Source organism: Echiichthys vipera, assembly GCF_963691815.1.
Source record: "Echiichthys vipera genome assembly, chromosome: 15".
In the NCBI taxonomy this organism is placed as follows: Eukaryota; Metazoa; Chordata; class Actinopteri; order Perciformes; family Trachinidae; genus Echiichthys; species Echiichthys vipera.
Window position 1 is genome coordinate 27,912,087 of NC_139840.1, and position 27,512 is coordinate 27,939,598.

Sequence of the window (27,512 nt, forward strand, 5' to 3'; positions counted from 1 at the left end):
AAGAGGCAAAGGTAAGTTTCTCCATACTAAAATACTTTGTGCTACAGGTCACTGTCAAGCAGTTGTTACTTTGTTCAGGAATGTTTTTTCTAAGCAGCACATCATGATATATGCTTACATCCATTTGTGTATGCTTACATAACCATTGCTTTAGTCAAATTATTTGTTAATGCAGTATTATGAAGTGCTTTTACTTTTCAAGTCATGTTATGCCATATTTAAAAGTATTGCTGAACTACATTTGAGTTAATTCAAACCAGCCATGCTAGAAATACATTCCTCTGACAACATGAAGGAATTAACTACCTCAGACTTAAGTGCATTATCAGTTTCACGACTGACGTAGTGTTGATTAGGGCCCTGTTGTCATTGACACCTCAGCTGTATCTAGCTTTCAAGCTAGCACACGGTGTCATATCACACACGCACATACTGTACATAATAAGATGTCCTAGGGATTTGCACATGTCAGACTCTTGGTAATCTCAGTATAATCTGATTAGTAAACGTCAACCTTGTTCAGAGTAAGTGGTTGTGATAACAATATGTTGCATTGCATAGGAAATGTTGCAAATAGTAAGTTTTGGATGTGTCACAGTATTGACTATTGCTGTTACGACCATGTTCATAAAAATAATATAAATATTTCATCACTATTTTTTGCCTTTAGTGTTTTCTCACCCAGGTGCGTTCCTGGATTTTGTTGTCTGGTGGTTTATTTTTACTTTGGCAATTCAGTATGTAGACTTCAATTCAATTCAAATCAATTCAATTTTATTTTGTATTTGTGTATGAGTGTCAAATCATAACAAAAGTTATCTCAGGACAATTTACAGAGTAGGTAAAGACCACACTCTATGACTTGTCCAGAGAAGGAAAAAATTAACATCAAACACATCAAAGGGAAACAACAGGATTTGATTTTAGTCACCTTTTATTTTGCACAGTTATACCAGGGGGAACATAAAAGACCTGTAGGATAGCTTAGGGGAATGAGATCAAGTAAAAAAGTGATGAACTCCACACACTCTGAGCACACAATCTACCAAAGAACAAACTCTGGCCATTAACCAACCATCCATATGAGATAGACTTAACATGGATTTCAGAGGACACATCACCTCATCTGTTCTCTGTACAGCACTGGTAAGGTTATCTACTTTGTGTGTTCTCTGTATTGCAGACTGCTAGCAGTATGTCTGGCTCTACCCAGGAAGAAGAAGAGTTGCCTTCCAATCATACAGGTCAGAGACATAAGGCAGACAGATGTTGTACCATAGACTGTATAGTAAAGATGGACATAGCTTCCAGGTTTGAAAAATGAAACCAATGGTGAAGGGCCTTAAGCCTGTATTCTTTCTAATGTCCATTAGTGGGCTACTCCACTGGTTTGCGAAAAGAAGTCTGTTTCTATAGAAGTCAATGAGAAAATGAGCCTTCTCCTCCCTTGATGTATTACCTCAGTAAACATTTTCCTATAGGAGTTTATGCTCTCAATCACTAGTTTCAAATTTTCTCCAATACAGCATGATGTTCGTTTAGTAAATTATGGTTCCATTTAGAGTCAAACAATAAAGCAGAGTATGCTTTAAGGTGCGTCTACCTTGCGATTGACTGTGCTAATAATGGCACTGTGTAGATTAAAATAGCCATGAACTTGTTTTTGGGTGTTGTCTGTTACATTCGGAGGACTTTGATACTTTCATAGTGTTTTTACCTAATTTTATTTAATTGTAATATTGTGGTCACCTGAAAATGAAGTTTTCACATTTCTAATAAAGCTTATGTTAGCTAGCTAGCACTAGCATTAGCTGGTAACTTAAGGGAAACTGGCAATTTTCAAACATGAGCTCTCAGTTCAGCCACCGGCTGTTTCCCTCTTTAGCGTTTAGCTTAGCAGTGCCATATAACGAAATATATAAAATATGATATAAACAGCCTGGAGCTGTTTAGCGCTCCTCTCCAGCTCCGCATCATATCCAAATTTGGTCACATCTGGTTTCAAAAAAACAAAATGGCAACAGCCAAAATCTCCTGGCTTTGGAATGGGAGTCTACAAACCAATGGGTGCCGTCACGGTAGCTACGTCTATCTCTCACATACAGTCTGTTTAGTACACATGCATTGACAAAATTGCAGTCTCTACTCACTCAGTATAGTGTTGTTTTTGTAAATAATCACAACAGATGTACCATATCCGCAGGTCCAAAAGGTGTAATTAATGACTGGCGAAGGTTTAAGTTGGACAGTGTTGGCGAGACAGTCCCTCAAGGCAAGAGAGAGCTGCTCAGACAAATGTCCAGTCCACGAGACGATGACAAGGACAGACTCAACAGAAAGGTGACTGGAAACACTTACTGAACCTCACACAGGAAAACATATCTTTGACAGATTTTACCATTGATTACACCCTTGACCATTGCACAGAAGATACAGAAAAAGTATTTGCCCCCTTAAAGATTTATGCTTTTTTGTCACACTTACATGCTGCAGATTATCAAACAAATTTTAATCAGACAATGATGATTACATATCAAGGAAAAAAATATCTAGTATGGAAGTCCTGAAAGGCAATTTCTTTTTTTTTTTCGGGCATTGTTGGCAAAAACCTAAGTTTTAAACTTTGAGGCTTAATTAGTCTGTATTAAAAGCCGTACCTGAAGCTAGATACAAAGGGAAGTGAAAGTTCATCAAAATATAAAATAGAATAAACAATATGTTTTACGTTATTAGTGAGCTACGAATGTCTGTTAAACATAATGGGACTGTGCAGAGGGTGCAATAGTGCAGATACAGATGTTTCCTCTTTTATTTGACCTGAGCTCTGCATAAATGCAGTAGCATCATTAAGGCGGGTCTAATATGATTTATTCCTATGTTATTTCTCTGGCTGCAGTCGCTGCAGTGCACACCTGGTGGAAGAAACCAGATTAAAACATTTTGGGTAAAAATTATCTGCTGGACTGTTACAGTAAACTTACACATTACATTACAGAGTCTCAATGTCAAAGTGGACATGTTATGTTATGTGTTATGACCATAGATGTATAAAAAAAAGTGTGCTGTCAACCTTCATTCATACAGTTTATGGTCTTAATCTCTAGTTTCAAGTCTTCTTCAATAAGTATGCCATTCATTTAGTAACTTATGATCCCATTTAGGGTAAAAATAGATCATAAAGCATCGGATGCTTTAAGGCGGGGCTGCACAGCCACCTGTCAATCAGGATATGTGTAAACAGTTGTATTTGTAGTCACGTCACTGTGGATGTTAAAATGACTTGTCTTCGGGTGTTGTCTGTGTTAAAGTCTCAGGACTTTAACCCTCTCACCATCACACTTCACTGAAACATTTTGACCACTGGAAATACAGCGTTTGGTTGCACTTTGCTAACCAAGCTACAGTAGTTAGCACGAGTTACAGGGTTTGTGTGTCACTGCAGGTGAACAACCAGAACGCGCCTCTCACCCGCCGACAAAAGCATGTCGGCTGACTCGAGTCAGCTGGTTAAAAAACATCAAAGTTACCCTCTGTAGTGAATTAGCGTTTGAAGTTTAGTTTATTTGAAAACAGGGCACTGTGCACATTAATAACATTACTGTAAATGCGCCAGTTTTAGAGAAGTGTTACTAGCCTGTGACCATATAGTTAAACAGTAGATGATGTGGGAAAAAAAAATAGAATGCATATACATCTTCGCATCTGTTGACATATAATCTCGAATGAACCTGAAATTTGAGAGATTGAATTTGACCCGGTTACAGACTTTTTTCAACTGAGCCTTGAAAGAAAGTTTAGAGTCAACCAAAACACCAAGGTACTTGTATTCAGATACAACTGTTCTTCTTGGTGAAAAACATACATACTGTTTTAGACACATTCAGCTGCAAACAGCATTGCTTTAACCATGCTGTTACATGAGTCATGGAGTTTGTAAGTTTATCAGCAACCTGTGTCATGCTGCTACCATGTACATAAATTACTGTGTCGTCAGCATACATTTGGATGTTGGCATCTGGATATACATATGGTAAGTCATTGATATATAATGTAATTAGCAAAGGGCCCAGTATGGATCCTTGTTGGACTCCTGTGGATAGATGAAGAGCAGCTGATTGATGATTCTTTACCTGAACTGACTGAGATCGATTTGACAAATATGATTCAATCCACTTTAGTGTATCTGAACAAAAAATAAAACTAGCTAACTTTGACATAAGAATTCTATGATTAACAGTATCAAATGCCTTCTTGAGGTCAAGGAGCACAGCTCCAACAACACCACCTTTATCCAGTAGAGATTTGATTTTTTCTGTTACAAAACAGTTGGCTGTTTCAGTTGAATAATTGGCTCTGAAGCCGAATTGCATTGGCATTGCGTTCAACATACAGCAGCACTGCTCCTTGACCCTGGCTAGAGATGTTCCGGATACTCTGCTGGAACAAGCCTGTGAATGTTCTCATTCGTCCAGGTCATCGTTATCCTCAAAGCAATTTCAGTCAAAAACAACTGGACTGGTTGTTTGTCTAGGAAGACGTTTCACCTCTCATCCAAGAGGCTTCATCAGTTCATGTACGCATCTGACCAGGCTGGGACTGGTCCAACTAACTGGTGTGGAGATCCAGGTATTTAACCTCTCACAAGGCCGATGATGTCACTGACACCCTTTGTGCTCCAAGTGCCCACGCCCGTTGTTAGAGTGACAGTCGTTGGTGGGCAGTTGGTTTCGACTTCGTTAGTGCTCTATTGAGTCTGAACGACAGTCGTTGGGGTCACCCGGGCCATGTGTGAACAGTTGTCCTTTGAGGTTAGATTGTTGAATCTCCTGGGAAGGGATGAAAGGGCAGCATTGTAAATTGGAGATAAGTGGTGTCTCAGACCCCCTCCTCTGTTTAGCGATGGTTTCTCCACTTTTACATAGATGGCTTCTTTTACTCCTCTTTCAAACCATCTGTCCTCTCTGTCCAAGATTTGCTGGAACAAGTGTCTGGTACGGATAATGCACTTTTTGAGTAATATACGAGTAATACGCTTCAATATCCGTGCTTGGATTGAATGAAAATCCTCATTAGCTGACTGTGTCTGCGTTCCGTGATGTGTTTGTCACAGCGCCACTCAGCTGCTGTGTCCCCCTCCACTACACACACACACACACACACACACGCTCTGTCTCTCCCTGACTCAGACTCGTGGGTCTTTTCCTTTAACTTTGAAGTTTCTTCAGCTTCAGGTTTGTTTTTACTTCGGTTTGTACTCACTTATTAACAGCAGAGTTCTGTAAACTTGGGTCCAGGGCCGAAGTGGGACTCATTTTCAGCCCTGGAGTTTCATACCTCAGACCGGCCCACTTTAGATCACGACCTATTATATTAAAATAATGTAATTATAACTTTACATGTTAAGCATACAATAGCGCACTGTTCTCTAAAGCCTTGTAATTCCTACTGTAATTCTTACTATTACTAATGATCAAAAGTATAACGGGCCACTACTATCATTAGGGCATAGAAAGTGGTTTTATTGGAACTGATGCTTGCTTGTTCACACACTAGCTCATCTGTTTCTTCCTCACCACTGGCTCCTGGCTCTGCCTCTGACTCTAAATCATAAAAATGTTCATAAATCTCGTCACAAATCTCCCCTTTTTCAAGTCAAAAATTCAAGTCAGTTTCATTATTGTAGTGCTGAATCCTCTATCATCATCAATTGCAATCTGGGTCCAATCAGCTCTCGTTTACATCTTCATGCAGTGTTTGGTTTGTTTACAGCCTGCGTGCAACGTGATTCCCGGCCAAACGTTAGCGATTGGTTATGGCAGATCCAGAGTGGCACTGGGCAGATCCAATAGTTTTAAATTTCAACAGACACCTGCCTTCCAAGTGAGTTAACGTTTATCAATTGAGTAGGTCCAGACTCTCTGTGCAAATGAAATGAAGTACGAGTCTGGTAGGACCAGGCTAGGTCTACACCATACTCTTCATTATATTAATTCTAATAATATTCACTTAATGAGCAATCCTACCTGCACACTCTGGACCTGTGGGCTGATGGCTGGTGCTTGGTGATGCATCTTGTATCTGAGGGGCTACAAATCAAAGTTTGTGGCCAGTTATGTGGCGTTGCATCATAATATTATTTAAATTACGTATCGTTAGGTTAGACAGGCTATATGTTACAACAAGGGATACACCGAAATGAAAATTCTTGGCCGAAACCGAAAATGAGGAAACCAAGTACGAAAACCGAAACACCGAAAGAAATTATAATGCCAATTATTAGTAACATTCAGGGTTGCCGTGGTATGCGGTATTACCAGTGGTTGAGGCCAACACCGAGTTATTTATTTATTTATTTTTCCAGTAATAAAAAAAAAAATCCGGTCTTGTGTGGAACGCGGAAGACCAGTTCCACACATCAGCGCCGGTAAACAAACCCCGCGAAGCCCAATCCCTACGAGAGCTCCTCGTGCTACGGCCATCCGGAGGCGCACAGAGCTTTTGGCCGTGATATTATATATAAAATTATATTATACTATTATATGATCGTTAGAAGACGCTGTCACCGTGAATTTGCGCGCTGCCAGACGCTGTGACCGAGTGTGAGAGGAGAGTTGCCGATTTTTGCACATTTGGCTGCATCTGTCTCCAGGGCTTTTCTCTTTTTAATCCTCGCTTTTTCTGCGCCACCCTTGCTCTTTTTATTTTCCATTTTGGGTTTTTATTTTCCTTGTACATCTGTGGTTGGAGCTAGGCAAACACCACTGAAGTGTGCGGACTAGTGCACTACACGTACGTTACATCAGGCTGCGTCTGCGTCTTGTTGGTAGGCGTGCCCTTAACCTGCGTCCGCGTCCCAGTTTCATTGGCATGATCTAACAGACCGCCAGCTCCCTGATATGACTAGCGACAGCGGTAACAGCATACACGTGATACCCACTCCACTCAGTGCCATGACTGAACACCGGCACAAAATAAATAAAAATAATAATTGAACACCGGCCCTCGCGGCCCAAAAGTCAGACCGGCCCACCGGGAATTGTCCCGGTCCTCCCGATTAGCCACTCCGGGCCTGCTTGGGTCTGTTCAGATGTGCTGCTTGGTAGAATGGAACTTGCGTTGCATTTCTGCCTGTTGGAGATTTGTTTTATTTTATTTTATTTTTAAACCGCCAGCTGTTCTCTCTCTCTCTCTCTCACACACATTTAAAAATCGCACTGATCATAAAAAAAATTAAGTTAAAAAAATTTATTTATGTTGAGCATGTCAACTCTTGTTCATTACATTCATATGTTGTATTCATTGTTGTAAACTTGTGTAAATAGTTTGTTTGCTGTCGTGATCGAAACCATTGAACTGAAGCTCAATGCTGATGCTGTCCTGGAAATAGTTTTCTAATCAGCAAAAAATAGAATTATTTCTGATCAACCATATCAATTGCATGCTTAAAATAACATACTGGTTAAAGCCCTGGCCATTTCAAGACAACTCGACCCACTTCTGGGTTAGGCCCCTCCCACTCTGAGTATGGATATGGATACGGATAATTCATATGGTAAACAGATACAGATAATGCTCTACTCGCTCATCCCTAAAACTGGCTTAAGATGCGTTTCATTTCAATCGGGAACTCGTAAATTCTTCACAGTTGGACATTTCAAGTGGAGCGAGAACAAAATGCAACACAGAGAAGCAGTCAGAATCAAACTTCGGCTGCTGAGGAGAGGAGTTTAAGCCTCTGTACATGGGCGCTTGGTTTAACCACTGAGCCACCGTCAGTTACTGTAGCACCGGCTGTCTGCATCAGGTCATTACAGGAACACTGTGAATGTTTTTGTCAAATGCTTTATTTTCTTTTGAAAATAAACACTTTACCTCTAATGCTGCTATAATAAAGGTGGGCTCCAGTGGGCTGTATTACAAATACAAATACATGTGGTTGCAATAAAATAATATGAACAAGAATAACAATAATAGAGAACAATAATCTTTATTTATGTTGCCATTTTCATTATATTTCATTTTCTAAGCAACAGCGTGCTTTACAAGAGAAACATAAAAATGCCAGTTTTAAGCTATGATATCCATGAGAACTTAATTTCATGTAGAAAAAGTAGTTTGCCCAACACTGCTCCAGAGTTTCTTGATCCTTTTGTTCGGACTGATGGGCTTTTACCATAAGGTTTGTGTCAACAACCCCCACACACCTACAGTAGGCTATCAACAGTAGCACTGTAACAGTTCTCCGGAACTCATTAGACTTAGACTTAGACTTCTCTTTATTGATCCCTTTGGGATGACTCCTGCAAGGAAATTGAATTTCCAGCAGCTTACAGTATAGGATAACCAATAAACTCTTAGCTAGATAAATAAAGAAAGTATATATACAGTAAACAATAAACTCTTAATAAACGTCAAATATATATGAGGTAGATGTAAGAATACACGTAAAATAAAATTCACGGAATATGAAATCAGATAAGTTAAATGTAGAGAAAATCTATAAGATAAAAATATGTGTGACTGTATATGACAGAAATGAGCAGCTAGATTAAATTATTGCACTAAGTGGTGGATAAAGTTATTGCACAAACAAAGAAAAAGTTTCCAGGTATGTAAGAGTAGATTATTAATTGCACAGTGAGTGGCTCCCACTCCTTCCCTTCTGTCCTCTTTATTTCCTCCTCCCCCCGAGTGAGGAGTTGTAGAGGATGATGACCTGAGGGACAAAGGAGTTCTTGAGCCTGTTGGTCCTACACTTGGGCAGGAGCAGCCTTCCACTGAACAGACTCCTCTGGGTGCTGATGACGGTGTGCAGGGGGTGGCTGGCATTGTCCATAATGTCCAGCAGTTTGTCCAGTGTCCTCCTCCTCTTCCACCGTCACCAGCGAGTCCAGTTTCATGCCGACCACAGAGCCGGCCCACCTGATCCCTTGATCAAGTCTGGAGGTGTCCTTCTTGGATATGCTGCCCCCCCAGCACACCACAGTGTAGAAGAGGACACTGGTGACCACATACTGGTTAAACATCCACAGCGGTTTAGAATAGAATAGAATAGAATTAGAGAGGAGAATAGAGTTGGAGAGGGTGGAGAGGATTATCCATGATGGATAACAGTTTTTCAGTGTCCTCCTCTCCACCACAGCCTCCAGAGTGTCCTGTTTGCAGCCAATCACAGAGACAGCCTTCCTGATCAGTTTGATGAGGTTTTGGTGTCGCTGTCTCCAATGCTGTTTCCCCAACAAACCACAGTAAAGAAAAGTACACTGGCCACCACAGACTGATAAAAGATCTCCAACATCTTGCTGCACAGGTTGAAGGATCTCAGCTTCCTCAGGAAGTAAAGTCTGCTCATCCCCTTCTTGTAAACAGCTTCAGTGTTAGATCTCCAGTCCAGTCTGTGGTTGATGGTAACACCCAGGTATTTGTAATCCTCCACCGCCTCCACATCCTTTCCCAGTATGCACAGAGGTTGGAAAGCCGTCTTCCTCTTCTTCCTGAAATCTATCACCATCTCTCTGGTCTTGCTGATGTTCAGCCGCAGGTGATTCTGTCCAGTCCACTTCACAAAGTTGTCTACCAGTGCCCTGTACTCATTCTCCTGTCCCTCACTTATACACCCAACAACAGCCGAGTCGTCAGAAAACTTTTGCAGGTGACACGACCCGGTGTTGTACTGAAAGTCAGTGGTGTATAAGGTGAACAGGAAAGGAGACAGTACAGTCCCCTGTGGAGCTCCTGTATCACTAACCACCACATCAGACAGTACACTGCCTATACGGACAAACTGTGGCCTGCCTGTCAGGTAGTCGGTAGTCCAGGAGATCATTGTGTCGTCTACTCCCATCACCTGCAGCTTCTCCCCCAGTAGCAGTGGCTGAATGGTGTTAAAAGCAGTAGAGAAATCAAAGAATGTGATTCTCACAGTACCTCCTCCACCATCCAGGTGCGAATGGGCTTGTTGCAGCAGGTAGATGACAGCGCCATCAACTCCCAAGTGGGGCTAGTTTGCTGCAGAGGTTGAAGGACTGCAGTCTCCTCAGGAAGTACAACCTGCTTTGGGTCTTCGTGTACAGGTGGCTGGTGTGTGTTGTCCAGTCCAGTATATTCCATGTCCAGTCGAGTCCACAGGTCTTGGTCTGGACTTCCCAAAATCAATGACCAGCTCCTTCGTCTTGGAGGTGTTGAGCTGTAGGTGGTGAGTGTGGCACCAGAGAGTCCCCCACCAGACTCCTCCTCTCTGTCACCACTGTTACATCCAACGATGACTGTGTCATCATTAAAGGAAAAAATCAACGGCTGAGTTCCTCTGATTCTGTGGCTTCACGTCGTCAGGGCAGATAGACAGGTTAAACCACAGACCTACAGTATTAAATGGGAAAAGAAAGAAAAAGAAAAGACAAAATAGACAAAAGATACAAAAGATATAAAAGATATTTGTTTTTTCACAATTTTCACTATTTAAACTGAGATTACATGTGTTTTAAGCTTAAAAAAGGGCAGATGTAATTCTGTGTAACGTGCATGACTGAACAATGACTCTCAGCACATGGAAAATGGCGTCTTTATAAACGATATCCGGTTTTAATCAGGCTGTTCAATACCAACGGCCAACTGAAGAACGCAGCACAAACCAACGGCTTATATAGATGTTATTGCGCATGTATCCTTAAATTAGAAATAAATTCAATTGGGGTTACCTATACTTATGAAAATTAAACGTGTACTATTAAAAGACTACTCAGCAAATACATGAAGATATATTTTTGTATCTGGACATATACTATATTGTATAAAGAAAAAGAGCTGAGCAATGCATAAAAATATACTCTGCCACATAAACGTTAGCCAAAGTGCCCATTTTGGTGGACAAACTGATTGATTTAAAAACACATGTAAATGTAAACAATGAAGAAACTAACAAATAACGGACAGTCAGGTCCAGTCTTACCATTGACTCGGCTGCACAGTGGTGTCTACATGTATTTTAATAAATTAATTAATCACCTTATTAAGTATTAATTAGGCTAATTAATTATTCCTTATTTTAAAAGGGGGCACCAGACTAAGCCCGAAGAAAACCTAGTCACCTGCAAGAATTAAATGAATACTTTTCTATCAGTTTCTCTTATCAATTAAATTTATCAATTCATTCCTATCAATCTCAATCTGGAAACGTTTGTTCTCGTAAAACAGTGACCTCAAAACTTTGCAAAACAGAATGAAAGCTCACAGACAACATCTGGGGTTTTGGGGGTCTTACTACAAAAATATGAATATATTTATATACATAATATGCATGATAGATTATAACATGAAATGACACACATGAGAATAACAGAAAATAGATGGGCATTGTAAAAGCTATGATATGGAAATGTATGTACTTTGGAAAGTAAAGTTTAATATCAAATAGCCAGTGGTCACCAGATTTGCTCATTAAAGTACGTACAACGTCATCTCAACAACTCAGCTTTGTAGAGGGGGGATCAAAGAGGAAGGACGTGTATTTACAGTCTATCCTGAGGTGCAGGGCTGGCAGAACCAGGTCGTCAGAGGCAGAGGAGTGGACGGGCTGTCCAACAGGGCAGCACACAACAGTCTGTCCATAGGGGATGCTTCACCTTGGCAACAGATATTTAGCGTCAGAGGGTCACTTTCGTTTTGAACCCTAAATCTTCAGCTTAACGCCAAAAGTCTTTCTGGGGTAACACCCTCTCCTTTGTTTCAAAAGAAGACAAGGATCGGTTTTCATAAACATACCAAAAGACCAAATGTATGAATTTGAACAGTGAATGAACACAGTAACACATAATGTTTGCTTTCTCTTACCTAATAATCCTGTGGGAATGTTGTCAGTGATGCAATAATATCAAATAATAACATATTCATATGTTAAAATAATTATTCTGTGATAGTAGTCTAAATATATTTTGATAATGTGTTAAAATAAAATCCTCAATAATAATATACGGTATGATTGAATGATACATGCATACAGACTGGGACAAACTTAAAATATAATCCTTAGTTGATTTCTTAATGTCAATACTTACATGATCCTGTTTAATATCACCACATTTCTGTAACTTAGGCAATCTTGACCATAGAACGACCAGAGTTGTTCCAAACAACACTAATTTCTTTACAAATGAATAAAATACACATTATAACAGTTTATACTTCCTATAATAGTTTTCTTTAAGAACATATTAAAAATGTGAGTCTCTTCTCCTTCTTATCTGATAAGGAGGTCTGTGGGTTGCTTAGAGTCATAAAAAGTGTCACAGGTTTTCTGTGGAATGTTTTGGGGGAGTTGAGTTGAAGAGTCGAGGTGCAATAAAAGTTCTCTTGGGAAAGTTTTCTCCATTAGTTAACAGACAAATTTCACTTTTTGACAGTGTCTGTTGGTCTAACATAAATTAGTCTTACATGGTTCTTCATTTAATGACCTTGACGTAATTTTCTTAACTCTTTAATGCGTTCCAGGTTCATCTAAAAGATCAAAGGATCCTGAGAGTAGAGCAGGGAAGGGGAGTCGAGTTCAAAACACATGTCCAGTTCTGATAAGGCATCAGGGATTTCCGATCAGACTGTCATCTAGGGGCGTCATCACAAATTGTGTCCCCATTCTTTGATGATGACATATAAGGGCAATAAGGGCTTCTGTTAACCTATTTTTAATATTACCTCTATTTTTTATCTTAAATTATTGTTCTGTGTTGTTCTGTTATTGGTCTGTTATTGTTCTGTAAATGTTATTGTTATTGTTATATTTAGGTTTGTCCTGTTAAATGTTTGGAAACTGTGAGCAAAGCATAAGCCGGAGTCAAATTCTCTGTATGTCCAACATACTTAGCAATAAACCTGATTCTGATTCTGATTCTGATTCTGATAAGCCTGTGAATGTTCTCATTCGTCCAGGTCATCGTTATCCTCAAAGCAATTTCAGTCAAAAACAACTGGACTGGTTGTTTGTCTAGGAAGACGTTTCACCTCTCATCCAAGAGGCTTCATCAGTTCATGTACGCATCTGACCAGGCTGGGACTGGTCCAACTAACTGGTGTGGACATCCAGGTATTTAACCTCTCACAAGGCCGATGATGTCACTGACACCCTTTGTGCTCCAAATGCCCACGCCCGTCGTTAGAGTGACAGTCGTTGGTGGGCAGTTGGTTTCGACTTCGTTAGTGCTCTATTGAGTCTGAACGACAGTCGTTGGGGTCACCCGGGCCATGTGTGAACAGTTGTCCTTTGAGGTTAGATTGTTGAATCTCCTGGGAAGGGATGAAAGGGCAGCATTGTAAATTGGAGATAAGTGGTGTCTCAGACCTCCTCCTCTGTTTAGCGATGGTTGCTCCACTTTAACATAGATGGCTTCTTTTACTCCTCTTTCAAACCATCTGTCCTCTCTGTCCAAGATTTGGACATTGCTGTCATCAAAGGAGTGGGCTTTCTCCTTGAGGTGTAAGTGGACAGCCGAGTCCAGGCCTGAGGAGTTAGCTCTCCTGTGTTGGGCCATGCGTTTATGCAGTGGTTGTTTTGCTTCTCCAATGTAAAGATCTTTGCATTCCTCGTTGCATTGGACAGCATAAACCAGGTTGCTTTTGTGGGTGTGTGGTGTTCTGTCCTTCGGATGTACTAGTCTCTGTCTGAGTGTGTTACCGGGTTTGAAATACACAGGGATGCAGTGTTTGTTGAAAATCCTCCTGAGTTTCTCCGATACCCCAGCCACATATGGGATGACTATGTTGTTTCTCCTGTTATCTTTTTCTTTCTCAACCACTTTGGTTTTCTTTCTGGAGGCAGCTGCCGTTTTAACAAAGGTCCAGCTGGGGGAGATATTCTGGCACCACTGGTGGGAAACACCCCACGCCACATCCAAAACTCCATGGACTTTGTGAACAAAGTCTGAGACCTAATAATGGATCCAGATGAAACCATGGTGTCCTACGATGTGACTTCCTTGTTCACCTGTATTCCAACCATGGAGGCCTTGGCCATGGTAAGAGAGCGGCTCACACAGGACAATTCCTTACAAAACCGAACAAATCTCAAACCAGACCACATTTGCCAACTTCTGGATTTGTGCCTGAATACCACATATTTCCAGTTTAATGGCATTTTTACAGACAGAAACACGGCTGTGCCATGGGTTCACCAGTATCCCCTATTGTGGCAAATCTGTACATGGAGGAGGTAGAGGGCAAGGCTTTGAACTCCTTCAAAGGAGTAACCCCAAGCCATTGGTTCAGATATGTGGACGACACATGGGTTAAGATCAAATCTGAAGAGGTGCAAACTTTTACTGAACATATCAATTCAGTGGACAGAAACATCAAATTCACCAGAGAGGAAGTTAAGGACAACAGCTTGCCCTTCTTGGACTGTGACGTCCATATGGAGAATGACAGGAGCCTCCACATAGGGGTATACAGAAAACCCACTCACACAGATCAATATCTACTTTTTGACTCTCACCACCCTTTGGAACACAAGCTTGGCGTTATCAGAACACTGCAGCATAGAGCTGATAACGTACCCACTAGCTCACAGGCTCAAGGGGAAGAACGCAAGCACCTGAGAGGCGCCCTCACAACTTGTGGCTACCCCAGCTGGCACTTTGTTAAAATGGCAGCTGCCTCCAGAAAGAAAACCAAAGTGGTTGAGAAAGAAAAAGATAACAGGAGAAACAACATTGTCATCCCATATGTGGCTGGGGTATTGGAGAAACTCAGGAGGATTTTCAACAAACACTGCTTTCCTGTGTATTTCAAACCCGGTAACACACTCAGACAGAGACTAGTACATCCGAAGGACAGAACACCACACCACCACAAAAGCAACCTGGTTTATGCTGTCCAATGCAACGAGGAATGCAAAGATCTTTACATTGGAGAAACAAAACAACCACTGCATAAACGCATGGCCCAACACAGGAGAGCTAACTCCTCAGGCCTGGACTCAGCTGTCCACTTACACCTCAAGGAGAAAGCCCACTCCTTTGATGACAGCAATGTCCAAATCTTGGACAGAGAGGACAGATGGTTTGAAAGAGGAGTAAAAGAAGCCATCTATGTTAAAGTGGAGCAACCATCGCTAAACAGAGGAGGAGGTCTGAGACACCACTTATCTCCAATTTACAATGCTGCCTTTTCATCCCTTCCCAGGAGATTCAACAATCTAACCTCAAAGGACAACTGTTCACACATGGCCCGGTTGACCCCAACGACTGTCGTTCAGACTCAATAGAGCACTAACGAAGTCGAAACAAACTGCCCACCAACGACTGTCACTCTAACGACGGGCGTGGGCATTTGGAGCACAAAGGGTGTCAGTGACATCATCGGCCTTGTGAGAGGTTAAATACCTGGATCTCCACACCAGTTAGTTGGACCAGTCCCAGCCTGGTCAGATGCGTACATGAACTGATGAAGCCTCTTGGATGAGAGGTGAAACGTCTTCCTAGACAAACAACCAGTCCAGTTGTTTTTGACTGAAATTGCTTTGAGGATATAAGGGCAATGTTTCCTACAGCGGAGAACTGACTGAATAAATAAAATGAATATCAGTCCACCAGTTAACATCAAGTCCTGTGATTTTTATTCACCAGAAACATGGCAAGACACGGTTATCTCAAATTTCAGATATTGTTTAGAGCTAACTGTAGCCTCTTTGCTGTAGCTGTCAGTGTCACGTTACTTCTTCAGCTGCTTGGTTCCTGAGGAGTCAACATGTAGAAATACGGACAGCGCCAATCTGTCATTGCAACCCACTTTGTGGTCGGAGGGTGTATTTTCCTTCAATCATGTCAACAGCGTCTACAGTCTACAGTCTACAGTCATCGTCTACAGTTATCAAGTGCAGTCCCCCGCCCGTCAATGTAGATACGGTTCATAATATGTTTAAAAACACATAAACAGACTGATCTTATCAGTCAGTGTAGATATGTTTCATTATATTTAAAACACATAAACAGACTGATCTGATCAGTCAGTGAAGATACAGTTCATATGCTTAAAACACATAAACATATGTTTATAATAATTGCCCCCTAAACCTAATAATTGCAACAACTGCAGTCAAGCGTTTGTGATAACTGGCAATGAGTTTTTCACATCACTGTGGAGGAATTTTGGTTCAAACTTGTGTCAGAATTGTTTTCATTTAGGGTTGGTTTGATAGCTTTTTCCCTTATTAAATGAAGTCATCAATTTAAAAATTGCATGTTGTATTTACTCAGGTTATGTTTGTCCGATATTAAAATGTGTTCGAGGATCTGAAGCATGTAAGTGTGACAAATAAGCAAGAACAGAAGAAATCTGTAAGGGGGCAAATACTTTCTCACATCACTTTATGTGCCAACAAAAACAGAGGAAGAAAATTAAAATCACAGACTGGGGCATCCATACACTCACTTACAGACAAAAACATATGGTACACACAATAACAATCCAGTCTGACTTGGATTGTACCTCACTTGTTTATTGCCTTGGAAAAAAATGTCTGCCAAAAGAGTACATTAAAATGTAATAAAAAAAGCAAAGCAGTGACAAATATTTTCTCACCTGTAGATGAGTGTTCAGGAGTACGAAATGATCCAAGAAGAAGATGAACATTGCCTGAAACGCTACAGAAAACAGTGTATGCAGGAAATGCATGAGCGTCTTAGCTTTGGTCCTACATTTGAAGAAGTCTATGAACTTGAGAGTGGTGAAGCCTTCCTGGAAGTCATAGAGAAGGAACATCGGTTGACCCTAGTGGTAGTCCACATCTACCAGCATGGCGTTAAAGGTTGGTTTTTTGTATCAAATTAAAACTTCTATTAAAGTTTTAGCTCATTGACTTGTGTTACAGCTACTGTACGGTACAGTCTCATTAATCAACTAGATTGCTAAAGCATATACTCCAAAAATGTCTATTCTCATGGGGTGGTTCACTACAGTGCTGTTCAGTAATAGTTATAAATGTATTATTTGTCCTTTGTCAGGCTGTGAACAGTTGAACTCATGCATGGACTGTCTGGCTTCAGAGTACTCAAGCGTGAAATTTTGTCGCATTGATGCCGTGGCAACAGGTGCTGCTGAACGCTTCTCCTCTGAGGTTAGTAAACTGTTTGGAAAATAGGCAAAGAAAATGATAATGGTAATTTTATTTATGTATAATAGACTAGACTAATAATTGATCAAATAACAATATTCCCCATTGGGACATTGGACTGTAGTATTATTTCCGGCCCGCTTCCCCTGCCGCGTTTTGGTGACGTCATGTACAGCCGCCTTCGCCAGCTGTGGCTTAACCCAGTGTTGGGTTGGGAACCCAGTGTTGGGATCAGAATGCAGAGTCACAGTTTAATACACCTCTCTGCGCTGCCGTTACCACAGACGCACAGGAAGCAGAGTTGCAGTCTTACACACCTCTCCGTGCTCCCTGTGAAGCACTTCCCAGCTCAGTATCCTTTACAAACGCTGTATGCCCCGCGATCATCTAAATTAATTAAATCAAACTCAAGAGAAGCTATACAGAAAAACTTGATACAAATCAACACCAAATCTGCGATAATGCAACAAAATTGTAAAATAAAATGTGGACTTTTAAACATCAGATCTCTGTCATCTAAAGCTGTATTAGTTAACGATCTGATATCAGATAATCATATATTACTCTGTCTGACTGAAACCTGGCTGTGTCCTGAAGAATATGTTAGCCTAAATGAATCCACTCCTCCCAGTTATATCAATACTCATATTCCTCGAGGCAGTGGTCGGGGAGGAGACGTCGCAGCTATTTATGACTCAGGCCTATTAATAAACCCTAAACCTAAACTAAATTATAATTCATTTGAAAGTCTTGTTCTTTGTCTTTCACATTCAACCTGGAAAACTGTACAGCCAATTAAACTTGTTATAGTGTACCGTGCTCCTGGTCCGTACTCTGAATTTCTATCTGAATTCTCAGAGTTTCTGTCAAATTTAGTCCTTAAAACTGATAAAGTAATCATTGTAGGAGATTTTCATGTGGACGTTGACAATAATAGTCTTAGTATTGCGTTTATCTCTCTATTAGATTCTATTGGTTTTAGTCAATGTACATGCTCACTGTTTTAATCACACCCTCGACCTTGTTTTGGCTTATGGTGTGGAAATCAATGACTTAATAGTCTTTCCACAGAATACTACTTTATCAGACCACTATTTAATAACTTTTGAATTCATATTACAGGACTACTCACCTCAGGGCAAAAGTTTCTACACTAGATGTTTATCTGATAGTGCTGTAACTAAATTTAAGGAATCAATTCCATCTGCATTCACTTTAATGCCTTATCCTAATATTCAAGATTCCTGTACTAACGTTAGTTTCTCGGAAATGAATCACCTTGTTGACAGTGCTGCAGGCTCACTACGAACAACACTCGACTCTGTTGCTCCTTTAAAAAAGAAGATAATGAAACAGAGGAAGTTAGCTCCTTGGTATAACTCACAAACCCGTGAATTAAAACAAGTATCGCAAAAATTAGAAAGTAAATGGCGCTCTACTAAATTGAAGGGATCTCACTTAGTTTAGAAAGAAAGTCTAAAAACATATAGGAAGGCCCTCGGTAATGCCAGAGCAGCCTATTACTCATCTTTAATAGAGCAGAATAAGAACAATCCTAGATGTCTTTTCAGCACTGTAGCCAGGCTGAAGAGAGCCACAGCTCTATTAAGCCATGTATTCCTATAACCCTCAGTAGTAACGACTTCATGACCTTCTTTAATGACAACATTATAACTATTAGAGACAAAATCAACTCGCTTGCCACCAATTTTTCTTCAAAACCAGGAACCTTAGAAACAACTGTACGACCTGATATATTCTTGGACTGCTTTTCTACAGTTGACCTTACAAATTAACCTCTACTATTTACGCATCAAAGCCTTCTACTTGTCTCCTAGACTCTATTCCAACTAGGTTACTTAAAGAAGTGTTACCTTTAGTTAGCACTCCTGTATTAGATATGATTAACATGTCTTTATCAGCAGGTTATGTACCACAGTCTGTTAAAGTAGCTGTAATTAAACCTCTTCTTAAAAAGCCCAGTCTTGATCCAGAGGTTCTAGCCTAGAGAGAAATTAGTCGCCAATCAGCTGTGTGACTTTTTACATAATAATGAGTCATTATGTAAATAATGTATGTATGTATGTTAAACATCCAGTCAGGATTTAGAATTAATCATAGCTCTGAGACAGCACTGGTAAAAATTACTAACGACCTTCTAATAGCTTCAGACAAAGGACTTGTCTCTGTACTTGTTTTACTAGATCTTAGTGCTGCCTTCGACACTATTGACCATCGCATCCTGCTACAGAGACTGGAGCATCTTATTGGCATTAAAGGAACCGCACTGAGCTGGTTTAAGTCTTATTTATCAGATAGACCTCAGTTTCTAAATGTTAATGACAAGTCAGTCACATAGTCCCACAGGGTTCTGCCTTTGGACCGATTCTTTTCACCTTATATATGCTTCCCTTAGGAAATATTATAAGGAGGGACTCCATAGATTTTCATTGTTATGCTCATGATACACAATTATATTTTTCGATCGAACCAGAAGAAACCGATCAGTTAGATAAACTTCAAATGTGTCACAGCTCATCTCTGCCTCACACTCTGCACCTGCTTCAATCAGACACACCCCTCTCATCAAGCCAACTCCACTCACCTGTGCTCTCTGCTCTGGCTGCATTTAAACCCCAACTCCACACTCACTCATTGCCAGATTGTTCTCGATGCTTGCACCAGACTCTCCAGCGTTACTCTGCCTGATCTCCCGGTTTCGACCCAGCCTGCCTCCGACTATCCTGCCTGACCGATCTCCTGGAAATCACCTTAGCCTTCCGTCCCTGACCACAATCTGATGTTAAACTCAGGAAAAACTGAAGTCATTGTACTTTGCCCCAAAGGCCTCCGAAACTCAATAGCTAAAGATATTGTTACTCTAGGTGATGTGTTGTCCTCCAGCACCACAGTAAGGAATCTGGGTGTTATTTTTGATCAGGATATGTCCTTCGATTCTCACATAAAACTAATGACAAAGACTGCATATTTTCACCTGTGTAATATTGTGAAAATTAGGAACGTTGTATCTCACAAAGATGCAGAAAAACTAGTCCATGCATTTGTTACTTCTAGGCTGGACTACTGCAGCTCCTTATTATCAGGCTGCTCCAATAAGTCTGTTAAGTGTCTCCAGTTGGTCCAAAATGCTGCAGCTTGAGTACTAACTAAAACAAATCGAAGAGAACATATTTCTCCTGTATTAGCTTCTTTGCTCTGGCTACCTGTAAAATCTAGAATAGAATTTAAAATCCTTCTCCTAATTACTTATTGGTCAGGCTCTGACGTATCTTAAAGAGCTCATAGTACCGTATTACCCGACAAGATTGCTGTGTAAGATTTATGTAAATCATAAATAAGTCATAGAGTGTGGTCTATACCTACTCTGTAAAGTGTCCTGAGAGAACTTTTATGATTTGGCACTATAAATAAAATTGAATTGAATTGAATTATTAGCAGACAGTATAATTCCAGTTATGATAATCAAGTTTGCAGTGTTGAAGCATAGCCAATTATATTGTTACATTAAGTCACACATGAAAACACTGAAGAGAAATCGTATACACTATAGTTGTCACTCTGCTATGAAGAACTGTGAGGTTATGAGAGTTTGAAAAAAGTTTTTTGCCTTTTCAAAACCAGAAGCAAAGAGTAGAAGTGTAAAGGCAGAAACACACCAATCCGACTTCAAATAACTGATGGCGAAGTCTGACTCTTGCGTTGCCTATGCCTCTCCCAAAAAGTGGCACCTGAACACTGCAAAAACTACATTATGGCCAACTATAACATAAGTTCTGCACCACCTGTCAGCCGATGAATCAACATCGGCTGACAGCAACAGCAACAGTCATTTCATTTGGCAACTCTGAAGGTTGCTGGTTAAAACTGAAATGCCTGCTCTTGTCTACTTCTGTGTAAAATCAAGACCCCTTTTTTTTTCTTCAAAAGACTAGTGCATTCCCGTTTGGAGCGAGCCTCTTTGGAGCACATGCAGAATGGCCCCCAGAAACGCATGCAGCGATCTTAAGAGCCACTCATCCAATCGATTTCACACTCAACAGTGCACTCCCTTGGTAACCTGGCTCTTCCAGATAGATTGATTCTCATTGTCTCAGCATATCCATCTGGGAATTCTGGTTTGGAGATCTTTCGGGAAGGGGCGAAAATACTGGTCGCTGATTGGATAAACCAATCACCAACATACGGGCCAAATCAACCAATCAGATCAACAAAGCATATGACATACTAACAGCGTTGAGGCAAAGCTCAGAAAGTAAAAAATATGTGGTTAAAGGATATTTTCCGTTGTGTGAACGTGAATTTAAGGATCAAAGGCCTAATTTCAGGTGTCTGGTCCATATTCAACAGAAGGATCCAGAGAAAAAAAAGGTTAGTGAGCGGCTTGCTCCATAGCTGCTCATCTCATCCGTGGAAGCCTCCATGTTGTTTACACTGAACAGTTGCTTCTTGTTTCGTCACACTTAAATCCGCCTCAAAACCAACGATGATTGGTTTGGACACTTGGCAAATTTCTCCAAATTTTCAGTTACCAGACTGATCTGAGAGTAAAATACATGGAGCTCAGAGATCAGGATGGTCTCATGAGGCTACTCCCTTGAGAAGTGTCAAGTCCATTGGAAAAAGTTTTTTTTTGTGATAAGCAAAGGACTGCCATATATGCATAAGAATTTCTGACAATTACGGTTTGAAAGTATAGCGCCACCACCTGGCCAAATTGCACCAAATTTGACACAGCTCACCAAGTGTAAGGTAGATTGGATGAACATTGCTTGAGATATGCGAAGGGCAGACAGTCAGACACACACACACACACACACACACACACATACACACACAAACACAGATTCCTAGCTTTATAGTTAGATTTATATAAATATCAAATAGTACATCTGACACTGTTATCATTATATCATATCAGAGGCTGCAAAAACAAAAATAAGAAATTGTTGGTAAGCAATTGTAATAGTAATTGTAGTAGCATTGACTTAAACTTGTTTTTACAAATAGTTTATTATGAGTGTTATTAGGGATGGGCAAGATTTCAGGAATATTCAGAGTGATCGTTGTTGGTGCCACTCTTCAAGTAGCGGTTCACTATTCGCGCTGCGTAGGCTATAATAGAGTGAAGCTCCCTATACATGAGACACGTGAAAAACACCATTCAATTTTTTTGAATACATTCGCCACACAGTGGTGAGGCACTGCTGTTGCTCAGCAACAGTGACATTCTCTCTCAATAAAGGAATTTGAATGTGCACTTTGTTTCCATTTCCAGCTATATTTTCAATATGAATGTTAAAATATAATAGTAATAGCCTCTTCAGTGCTCTGGTCGCATATACACGCTTTTTTTTTTTGCACCAGGCAAGTTAAATTATTATAGTTGCATGAGGATCATGATAGTCTAAATTTTTCTTCTCTTTATTTAAGGCATCCCTATTCAAGTAGCGACCAAAGGGTAACAGCAACATACTGACCCTTTGTATGTAAAAAGAAAAAAAAGAAGGTTAATTCCTGGCTGTAGAGGCAGACAGTGTCCTCTCTCATCTTCGCACATAACTGATGCGCTGTGAGAGACCATGTGTTGCTCCTCCCCGCTCGCTCCCCGCAACACACTTGAAAGTGCTTCAAAGTTGTACTCATCAGATTTGAGATCCCTCGTTTCTAGCCTCCTCTGTGGCAGTAAGAGGTAACTGCAGGTGAGCCTGTTCTTTCAGAGCCTCCATCTTGTCACGTTCACAGTCACTATGTGTGTTGACTATTTATTTTTATTTTTTGTTCTTTTGTAAACTTTATTGAAACACATTCACCTCTCTACTTCCAGTCTGTACCCTATATGTTCCCCTCTTAAATCCACACATACACACACACACACACACATGCACACACACACACACAAACACATGTTCCTATTACACATCTGCCCTTACTACAAGCCTGACTCAGATATTGGAATTTCCTATTACAAGTGAACGTAGCATTACCGTTCGATCTGGGCCCACAGACCAACCTCTGTCAGCAGAGTCACTAATATGAAGACTTATTTACATCTAGGGAGGGAACGTCTCCACAGACACAGATATTGGAATACTCAGCAAAAAGGCAGCAAGGTCTTTCATTAGTGGGTCACATGATCAGTCAACATTGTTTTAACTCACTCTGTGATAGTAATGAACTTTATAGGCAATTAAATAGATGGAAATCTTACGGACTGCAACTTTAAAGGCATGGAACCAATGCATGACTCGAAACACCAAGCCCCTCCAATTGTCCAGCGGGTAGATGAGAGTAATAATAATCGCTCAACGGAAGAGAATTAGGAAAAGAGGACTTCTGATCAATTCGAAAAATAGATCACAGTGCTGTAAAAGAACGGGTTAAATGTGAGTCCAACTTATCCAAATTAATTGGCCTGTAACCATACATTTATTTTTCAGCAGATGCTATAGAAAAGTGCTTGTTTAATTTATCCTAGTGTAAGTTACAGAGAGGGAAAGCTGACCTCCAGTTGTCTTTGTTTTTTTTTACTAAGAGTAATTGATTACTTGTTTGTCAGGTATTGCAAGTATTCGAATATTGAAATGACTAAAAACACCCCTCTCTAATTTTTACAAGATGTTTAGTACTGGCTATAATAAAGTCACTGTCACTATTAAATGGTCAAACTAAGAGAGCCTACAGATACATTCTGATTCCTATTAATATCCCTCCAGGTTCTTCCTGCCCTGCTGGTGTACAAAGCTGGTGAGTTACTGGGTAATTTCCTGGCTGTTAACAAACACTTCAATGAAGACTTCTTCGCAACAGATGTGGAGGGGTTTCTCAATGGATATGGCCTGTTACCTGAGAAGGAGTTCACAGCATGTGTTGAGGATGAGGATGAGGAAGGGGAAGTGGAATAGTAAGAGATGGAAAGAGAAAAGGATGATCAGTGACAGAAGGAGGGAAAAGGATGAATTGCAGTGGAGTGGATAAAGGCAGAGAAAGAGGAGACAAGAGGGGTTTTACAAGGAAGAAATGGGGACAGTGTTGCAGTCATGAGTCTAGAAAACAAGTATGTACATTGCATGTTTCCATAAACACAATAGTAGACATCCAGCACATACTGAATGCTGATTATGTTTAGAAGCAGTTGTAAATCACATGGTGTGAGAGCGTCTGCGCCGAAATACTGTTTTGCAGTCATGTCATAGTTCTCCAATAAAATATGTCTTTACCAAAATGTCCTCTGTCTGTGTCTGTCTGTGTAACATTATGCTGCAAAAACAGCATGGTACATATCTGATTCTATGATCATACTCTGTCAAGAGTCGGTTCTGTCAGTATCCCCCTCTCTCCCCTTTGTGTGAGTTTGTCTCCCTCTGTCTGTCTTTCCCTGCTTGTGTCTCCCTCTTGTTCTTTGCGTCTAGGTCCGGTAGGCGTGTCCCCCCCCAGCTGCAGCCTGTTACACTAATCACCTGAAGGAGTACTTAAACCTTGAGCTGACAGGCATGCAGCGCTGGACCGTTGATATCCTTCCCTTGGTAAACTGTTTCCCCCGGATTGGCTCCCGTTACTCATTTGTGGTTTTTGCACTCCTCGTTGGTAATTGTATTAATCGTTGTTGTCTTTGTTTTCTACGTAGTTTCCTGTGTTCCTGTTTCCTCGTCCTGTTCTCTGATCGTCCGTCGTTTCCTCGTTCCTGTTTCCTCGATCGTCTCGTCCCTAGTAGTCCTGTTACCCTGTACTGTTTAACGTTTTTGTTTGTCGTTTATATTAAATGTTTGTTTCTACTTTTATCCCGTGTCCGTGTCTGCATTTGGGTTCAGTCTCTTTGTGTTATATCCCCGTACCGTTCATGACAGAACGGTCCGGCCATAACATGGACCCCGCGGACATGGAAATCGATCCCCCGGGTTTTTCCGTTCGTCACGCGGTTACCTCCCAGGGAGTACTACTCGGTAAGCATTCGCAGATGCTGCAAGGAATCCTGGAGAGTCTGAGTCAACTGACTACCTGCGTATCTCGTTTGGAGGGAAGACAGGTAGGACCTCTCCTTGCTGCACCTGTGAATGCCGAGTCACCCGCTACTACCGTGAGTACTCTCCTCCCTTGTGAGCCCTATGTTCCGGCACCCGAGCGTGATTGTGGTAAACTGGGTGAATGCAGGATTTTCCTGTTCCAATGCTCTCTGGTGTTCGGTCAGCAGCCTCTCACATACGATAATGATAGCACCAAGATAGCCTATGTGCTAGGCTTGTTGTCCGGTAGGGCTCGAGTCTGGGGAGCTGCGTTTTGGAATAATCCCCTGACTCGGCAGGCCACTTTCCAACAGTTCTCCAGTGAGATTTTGTCAGTGTTTGATCATCCTGTATCTAATTGCGATTCCAGCAATTGGTTGCTGGATCTACGCCAGGGTTCCGCCTGTCCTGCAGATTACTCCGTAGAGTTTCGCACTTTAGCGGCTGAATTAAGTTGGGATGACCGGGCTCTCCAGAGTATATTTTTTAAGGGGCTTAACGATGAGGTTAAGGACAGTTTAGTGGGTAGATCTGAGACTGCTAACCTTCAGGAGCTTATTAGCCTTGCCATTAAGATAGACAACCGTCTACGTGAGAGGCGCCGTGAGAGGCAGTCATTCACCCTAGTTACGCCATGTCCTCTCACTGAGTCCACTCCAGCAACCGGGTTCCCCTGTCTCACACCCCAGACCAGGAGGAACCCATTCAGTTAGGTCGTAGCCGTTTCACTCCAGCTGAACGTCAGTGGCGCTTAAGGGGTAGGTTAAGTATTTACTGTGGAGCTCCCAATCACCAGTTAGCCAACTGTCTGCTCCGGTTAAACGATCAGACTCTCCAGTCGCAGACGGGGTTCTGGTGAGTCGTTCTGTTGTTCCTGCAATTCCCCGTAAACGTGTTAACTTAGATATTGTGTTGAGCTGTGATTTCTCCCTCCAAGCTCTAATTGACTCAGGGGCTGACACCAACATAATTGACTCGGAGTTTGTGGAGACCAGTTTGATCCCTATTAATCAACTTGAGACTCCGTTGATGGTGAATAGTCTCAGTGGGTGTGAACTTGCACAGATCTCCGCGGAGACTTTACCACTGACTATGTCTCTTGCTGGTAACCACTCCAAGTCAATTGCCTTTCACATCATGCCATCCACTAATGCTCCCGTGGTTCTTGGTCTTCCCTGGCTTATAGAATAGAATAGCCTTTATTGTCATTGCATTTGCATACAACGAAATTCGAGTGCTACTCCCCCTTGGTACATTTTTAGAAAAATAATATATAATAAAACAATAAAGTAAAGTATAATATAGGCAATAAATACACAATATAGTATAAACAATATAATAATGTGAACGGTATAGACAGATGGGGAACAGTATAAACAGATGGGTGGAGAACAGAAACTATACTAAAATAAAATATGTATATTTAGGGTGGAACATGTTATTATTGCACAAGAGTTTTAAAGTGGCTTTTTTAGGTTTAAAGTGGCTTTGTTAAGTTATTATCACTCACAACCCGATTTTTTGACTGGTTATCTGGCAGGGTTGTGAGTTGGAGCAGCAATTGGAAATAACACTGGGAGACTGGACCCAAATGCAGTCACGGACACAGGGTAAAAGTACAAACAAAACGTTTAATAAAACGACAAACAAAACGTGAAACAACTACAGGGTAACAGAAATACTAAGACTAGACGGTCAAGGGTTAACAGGAACGGGGAAACGACGGGCGATCAGGGATCAGGATGAGGAAACAGGAACGTGGGATATTACGGAAAGAAATAAAGAAAACAACGATTAATATAACAAACAACGAGAAGCGCAAAACCAATGAACGAGTAACGGGAGCCAATTCGACAAAGAGTTTATCAGGGGAAGGATAACAACGGTCCAGCGCTGCATGCCTGTCAGCTCAGGGTCTTTATAGTTGTACAGGTGATTAGCGTAACAGGCTGCAGCTGGGGGGAACGCGCCTACCGGACCTGGACAACAAAACACAAGGGGGAGACACATGCAGGGAAAAACAGACAGAGGGGGACAAACTCACACAAAAGGGAGAGAGGAGGGTACTGACAGAACCAACTCTTGACACCAACTTCTGGTAGGGGTTTTCCAAGCCATTCACCCCGTTTTCCTATAACCTCTTTCCAGAACGGAAAAACAGAAGAGCCCTCCCACAGTGAGTGTAAGAAGGTCCCTGCCTGTGCATTACACTTCCAACAAACATTATTCTGTATTAAGCACATTTTATGGAGCCTTACTGCCGTGTAATAATACCTGTGAATGATTTTATAATGAGTTAATTTGCCTCGGACGTCCCTGATAGACCAGCCTGTGTTTACTATTATGTTTTCCCATGCATCTTCCTCAATGTCACAATTTAGATCTCTTTGCCA

General features: G+C 41.1%; 1 protein-coding gene across 1 annotated transcript; it reads left to right on the plus strand.

Moving 5' to 3' along the window:
• Window positions 1–1,195: 1,195 nt before the first annotated feature.
• Window positions 1,196–24,021, plus strand: LOC310957300 (phosducin-like; the record flags this gene model as incomplete). Its single annotated transcript, XM_083927797.1, has 5 exons — window positions 1,196–1,244; window positions 2,204–2,340; window positions 16,573–16,792; window positions 16,989–17,101; window positions 23,833–24,021. The coding sequence occupies 5 exons, from the start codon at window positions 1,196–1,198 to the stop codon at window positions 24,019–24,021; spliced, it is 708 nt and encodes a 235-aa protein (XP_083783923.1).
• Window positions 24,022–27,512: the final 3,491 nt, after the last annotated feature.